The sequence below is a fragment of the Homarus americanus genome, unplaced genomic scaffold, assembly GCF_018991925.1.
Source record: "Homarus americanus isolate GMGI-L3 unplaced genomic scaffold, GMGI_Hamer_2.0 scaffold54443, whole genome shotgun sequence".
Classification (NCBI taxonomy): domain Eukaryota; kingdom Metazoa; phylum Arthropoda; class Malacostraca; order Decapoda; family Nephropidae; genus Homarus; species Homarus americanus.
In genome coordinates this window covers 3667066-3673669 of record NW_024750852.1, presented here as the reverse complement: position 1 = coordinate 3673669, position 6604 = coordinate 3667066, and the positions used below count along the sequence as shown (strand labels likewise).

At 34.3% G+C, this 6604-nt stretch overlaps 1 protein-coding gene across 4 annotated transcripts in view; it reads right to left on the bottom strand.

Moving 5' to 3' along the window:
* Positions 1 to 625: 625 nt before the first annotated feature.
* Positions 626 to 6604, bottom strand: part of LOC121854357 (cytosolic phospholipase A2-like) — a 52998-nt gene continuing 47019 nt past the window's right edge. For all 4 annotated transcript variants that reach the window (XM_042348979.1, XM_042348976.1, XM_042348980.1 and 1 more), the window contains 4 exons: positions 6166 to 6392; positions 5659 to 5909; positions 5385 to 5511; positions 626 to 4589 (listed from right to left, as the gene is read on the bottom strand). In XM_042348979.1, the coding sequence (XP_042204913.1) occupies positions 4153 to 4589; positions 5385 to 5511; positions 5659 to 5909; positions 6166 to 6392 (1042 nt within the window). In that variant the 3' untranslated portion in view covers positions 626 to 4152. The remainder of the gene's footprint in view (positions 4590 to 5384; positions 5512 to 5658; positions 5910 to 6165; positions 6393 to 6604) is intronic.

Genomic DNA, 6604 nt, shown 5'->3' with positions numbered 1-6604 from the left:
TCCTTCCCTTGGCATGGCCAGTACACCAAGTCCTCGCTTAACGTCAGGGTTACGTTCCTAAAAACGTGAAGGTATACAAAACAACGTTAAGTGGATCAAATTTCCCCATAGATAAAATATGGGAGTTATGTTCCTGAGCCTCCCGTTGCCCCATGAAATACATCACATATACGGAAAATCATTGCCATTTCTATAGAAAATGATGCATACATATACAACTACTAAGTTTGTATTGGTACTCACCGATGGGCAGAGGTGGTGGAGCGAGTGTGTGGTGGGTAGTGAAGCGGAGGAGGCGGATGGCGGGAGGGGAGGAGTATGGAGGAAGCGGAGGACGAGGGTGTGGAGTCACTGAGACTCTGCGGCTGCCTCCTCCTCCTGCTCTGACTGGGGTTCCTACGCTCTTCCCCCGTTGTTGTTTGCGCCATAAAAGTAGTCCGTGACGACGCAAAACGACATTGTACCGAGTCATTGGGACGTTAAACGAATTTTTGGTATCTAAAGATTAGCTACGTAGTACTGAAACAACGTTAAGCGGACCGACGTTATACGAGGACTTACTGTACAGTATTCATATTGACTACTGGACCTTTACCAAATTTAACATTGATACATCAAAACAAACTTTACCTGGATTATTTTTTTATTGAATGGTATGAAAAGTTAGATACAGTTTTTCTATTAGGAAAAAAAAAATCACAGTAAGAAGCTAAAGAAAAATACATACTGTACATGATCAGATGTATGTATGGACATTTTCACTCACTTAAGCAGAAATGACAAAGTCTGAAAGTTATCCACTGTGTATCCTTTACAATATATAAAATTCATATTCATTTCAGCTATTTGGTAGTACTGTACTGGACCTTAGAAATATCAGGGGCATTCATAAGCAAAGACTGTTGAGCACTGAAGACAGATCACAGTCACTATTTCATAATGTCTCCTCCACACCATAGGCTTTATATGACTAGTGAATATGGGCGTTGGCATCAAAATGACACGTAAGAGAACTGACTGTACAAATTTGGAATACCCTCTTCAGTGAACATTCACAATACATATAAGTTAAATTGTACTACTTATTTATTGCTTTAGTTTCAATTGTTAAAATTTTAATAGAGGAAACAGGGACTTTCACAATCCTTATACATTCCAAACATTTAGGACCCAACTTTACTATAATCCCTGATTGTTTAAATAATAGCTGTCTAATGTAATGTGTGTGACCTATATATTTAGATTTTCAGTGACTAGTAAATTATACACAAATTATGCATATAAATACCCCAGAAAATGGATATTTATTGAGAGGATTTTAATTTTCAAATACGTACAGTCCTGTACTAAAATACACTTAATAGTACAGTACTAGTGTTAGTAAATGTAATACTGTATGACTTGTGATGAAAAGAAGTGAATAATAAATAAGAGGGGGAGTAAGATTTCTTTTTTATGGGTAATAATATCTCGAGTCTAAGCACCATAAAATACAGTATATCATTCTCTAATATTAAACACAAGAAGATGTACCTTCTTCAACTCTTAATAAATGTTGTCTAGTGATTGAAATAACTTAAATTTACAGACTTATTGGTAAAGACATCAGTTGTTGATGCACAAATAGATAATACACATTCAGCAAAATACAGTAAATTATGAAAAGTAAAATTACTAAGCAGAGTAAATAACTGTAAAATTAATAAACCATAATCTCGGTAAAATTAATCATTTTGTTCTGGATGACGCTAACTTGATTTACAGTACAGTATAACCTAAAGAAATTAAATTATGGATTGTAAATTGAGGAGCAAGATGAGAACATTTTAAACTCCTCAAACCTGAAGGAACATATACAGCACCCACTACTCCAATACTGTAGTTGGACATATAATTTTCTTCTACTACTGTATATATATATTTTTTTTTGGGTGATGAGTGAATTACTTTTTTTTTAATTATGGGAACCTAAAATGCATTTACGTATATTAAAATCTCCGACAAAAACTTAGTTTATAAAAAGTTATTCATTGTAAAATTATCCAGTAAATATACTTCTTTGGAGTGACTTTACATGGGAAACTGTTCACTGATCTGGCAAGCCTGACTTGCTCATGGTACATATTTGAGTGACCCCTTTAATCACATACACAAAAGCGATTCTGCTTCAGCTTTAGAATTCACCACATTAATATTAGGTGACCTTGTAAGTCCTGCTCCTTATCACTAAATGGAATATTCATAACAAATTAATAATTATGCTTTGCAATGCACTAAATTATCAGCCATGATCTACATATTACAAACTTAATAATTCATCATGGCAAACTTAATAATTATCCCACATTATAAACCTCATTACTTCATGCTACATCTGTTAATTATCCCTCAGGATTCACACCTAATACATTCTCATGAAAATAAGATTAATTAATCATTCCTCTGCCTAAGTCTTTTTGATACTTCTTACTATATATTCCTGTATGATGATGACATGAATTTCTGCAACATTCAATGCCCTTTTCCATGATCATAAAGGTGCATGCTCACATACCCTAACTTCATTCTTTTGTTCAGTGAAATGCAGCAGTGTGCAGCCTACATTCTAATGACCCATGACTCAAACCAAGAAACAAATATTTCACTGCAACAATTATATATACAGTACATGAGGAAAAGCAAAATGAAGGACAAAGCAAGAAACAGGATAGGTTCAAACTTGTAAGTGCCAGTATGTAGAATAAAGTAAAACTGAACTTTCTGAAAAAGTAGTACAGTAGTAGTCTGAAGACATAAAGCAGCCACAAAGTTTATGAGGTAGGAGAAAAGTAACATAAAGATTAGAAAAAGTCTTCACTTTATATGTCTGTGGATGAGCACCCATGGGTGACGAGGTCAACTGATCGGCTATTAACTACCGGGCATTCCATAACAAGAGTATTAGTCTAAACTGTCATATGTACTTGAGTTTACAGTAGATTTACAACCCTCTCTCTACTAAGCTCCATATACTATTCTGTTCCGAGTAACATTTTTTATCCAAACAGCACAATTTTTTAACCCTTTAGAGGGCAGCAGCGCACTTGGTTATTTTATTCTGGCTAATGCCGATCATTTGGTGAATAGAATACCTGTAAAAGAAAAAGAAAAGTAAAAGAGACGTAACCAATCGCCCAAGCGGCTAACTAGCCGATCAGTGGTGAAGAGGATAAAAGAAAAGAAAAAGATTATATTCAACTTAGAGAAATTCCTGCCCTCTAAAGGATTCAAATCCCTTATGTGGAGTAAAGTGAATAAAATTCAAGAAAATAATCAAATTAACACAACAAATAATGAATGGCATAACTCCAACTGTTTTAGACCAGAAAAAAATTATCTTGGAAAGCCAATCGTACTGTACAACATTACAGTAGAAAAATATTAACAATCTTCATAGAAACTCATTTGTACAGAGTACAGTACAAAACATTCTTTGTAGTACTGGAATATACAAAATAAATAAATAACATTGTTTTATACATATTACATTAATTATATAATTTACAATAAAATCTGTGAAAGAAAAAACACAGTTTATCTCCTAGACATCTTCAGTATTCTGAGAGATACTAAACTTAAATTTATGATATATTGTATTCTAATTAAAAAAATTATGTAATGTTGCCATCAGTAACTGGTTTATACAGTACTAGCATAGTACTACTATACTACATACAGTAGTTTATTATAAATTCAAATTTCTAATGTTTATCAACATAGTTGTAGATCTATTAGGAAATAATTAAACTATTATTTTCCAAACTGTGCACAGTATTAAAAATAATCATTAACATACTGTACTGTATAGCAAAAAATGAAATGCCCTTTGTGTTTATTATAATTTTTTACAATCTTTCACAACCGAATGAATTTTTACTGTGTTAAAATATTTAACCAACTCATTATCATTGTATCCTTCCACTGTAATGTCTTTTAAGCTTAAAGGAAATAATATTAATACTGTTTTATAAGGTGTATAATGCATTGAACAAGTCTATAATGGTATGAATCCTTGGAATGAGTAACTATATTAAGTGAGATAATATGTGGCATGCTGTATATGGTAATGAAAAAATGATATGATTCAATGTTGTTCCAAGACCTATGTAGTATTCACAAGTGACTGCTTTCATCTGGCAGCTCCTCTAGAGCATCTGAAAATTCACCTTCTGAACTGTCCGTGCTAACTTGTCGCTCAATTCCAGCTTCACGCAAAGCAATATTCTTAAACTGACGCTTCTTTTCTTCAGAAACTTTCAATCTGAGACTAGAACCATCAACTTTTTTGCGAAAGCTAGACACACGAGTAAATGTGTTAACCACACTGTCGAAAGACACCTTGACACAATTTTTCTGTCTCACGACAGCTTCTTCAATTTCCTTCTTTATAGTGTCGATGCACGAGAGAGTATTAAATTCTACAAGCTTTGTCAGGCGGTCATATTGCAATGGTTCATACACAAAGTTCATAGAAGAAAATGGGTTCTGTGGATCATCAAAAATGGGAAAATCTGCAAATTGTTTTTCTTCCTCAGTTTCTCGTGGAACCCCTGAAAAAAGATAAGCTTTATTAACAAAGTATTCAACTCCTACTGTACTGGCATGTACTGGCATAGTAAGTACCAGCAATTGCTCTTCTTCACCTGCTTCTTACAATGAACAAACATAATGAATAATTGTTTTTTTATGTGTTATCTGCAAAATAGACCAATTATATTCCACACAATTTTAAACACCGTTAGCTCCAATTTAAGCCGAGGTGAACTGTGCACTTGATCCAAGCCCTCTGATACATACAGTCCACGTGTTTTCTATTAATGACTCGGCATGGTCCTATATTTGCAACACACGTTACCTAAGCAATATTAAATACACTAGTGCATTTGTTTAATTTTTATTCTACAGGTATTTCAAATGGGGGTAGAGCTCCGAGGTTATCAAATTAATGAGGTTTGAGTGAACTGTACTGCATAATGTTTCTAAGCATACAACTAAATATGATGACTTTATTAATTCTTCTTAAATTCTACAACAAGTTGGATCAGTATATTATTACAGGGGGTCTCCACTATATGTCATTTTGCAATGATATCGTTGATTAATTGAGGAACGCAACATAAAAATTCCCCACACTAACATAAAGTTGCATGACTTTGGTTCCCTAACCCTAATGTATTTTGGGGACCCGCTGCATACTGAATTTTTTTCTGAAATCATCATGAGGATGTGGTTGCCATCTTATAAGTGAAGAATATGTACAGGTACTAGTTCTTCTTAAACAGGGAAAAATATATTTATAAGCATCTTAAATCAAATCTTCTCTCAATTAATTTGTTAAAACTTACCTGGTGCTTTAAAATCCCTGAACTTATTGTTGACTAGAGGAAAATGCAGTATGACAGGACAAAACTGATCATCTGGATGCTTGAACACATAGCACTCACGGACTTCTTCATTTTCATATTGTTCAATCTGTTAAAGAAACATATACAAGGTGTCTCATTTTATTTCAAAATCAAATATACCATAAAATGAAAATAAACTACAGTACCAAAATAATATTCAGCATTATATAGAGAGTAGTGTTAAAATGTAATAGTTTTTAATGATCTACTGCACCTGTTTCTGTATTGGAGGGAAAGGAACTTTGTTTTGGATAGCCCACTTTTCAGCAAGCAGAAGTTCCTTGAAAGGCGGTGAACTGTCCTTGGGCCTCTGAGAGAAGTCAAATGATAAGTAAATATCCACCGCTCGTTGTGGCCGCAGCAAGAGAGGGTATGGCGAGTTGAAGGCCAGGCCAGAGTCCACAATGAATAACTTTTTTGCTGTGTTGTCTAAAGCCTTATATCTGCAGCTTGCTCCAAAGTCCACTGAAATAAAGAAAATATAAAGTTCTATCCTATTATTGTGTAAGGAGCTACAATAAATCTCTATTTACTTTATGGACCATAATAAACCTTACCAATACTGTACTGTATATTTGGAGACATACTGTATAGTTATGACATCACTATTCTGGGATAATTATGAGGAATTCTCAACCTGATTAATAAGATAAATTAACTTATCACAGACCAATGACACCACTGATTGTAGTAACTAATATTAAATACAGTGTCTACTTACTATCAGAGTCCACCTGATCTTCCTGGTCTTCTTCTTCAGCCATGGCATCAGCAGCAAAAGGCGATATAGGAAAGGAGTGCCTCAGGGATAGTCCACGGAAAGGGTTGAGCACTTCCCCTGCTCTTCCCGCTCTTGAATTAAGGATGTTCGTTCCTGTCATGATGTTCTGCTTCAGTGCATCCCAGAAACCAGCCTTCTTATCCACTCTTGACTTCCGAAGGGTTTTTCTGTAGAATATAAATGAGATCATGAACAACACCCTCATGGTGAAGAATAAGTAAGCTGCACTTTTTTCTAACTTTTAAACATTTATCTTCTATTATGCACATTGGCAAGAAATAAGAGCCCATACACTCCATTCACTTTTACTGCTTACTTCTTTATATATTGCACAAAATAAGTACTGAGAGATGTGACCGATCGCCCAAGCGGCTAACGA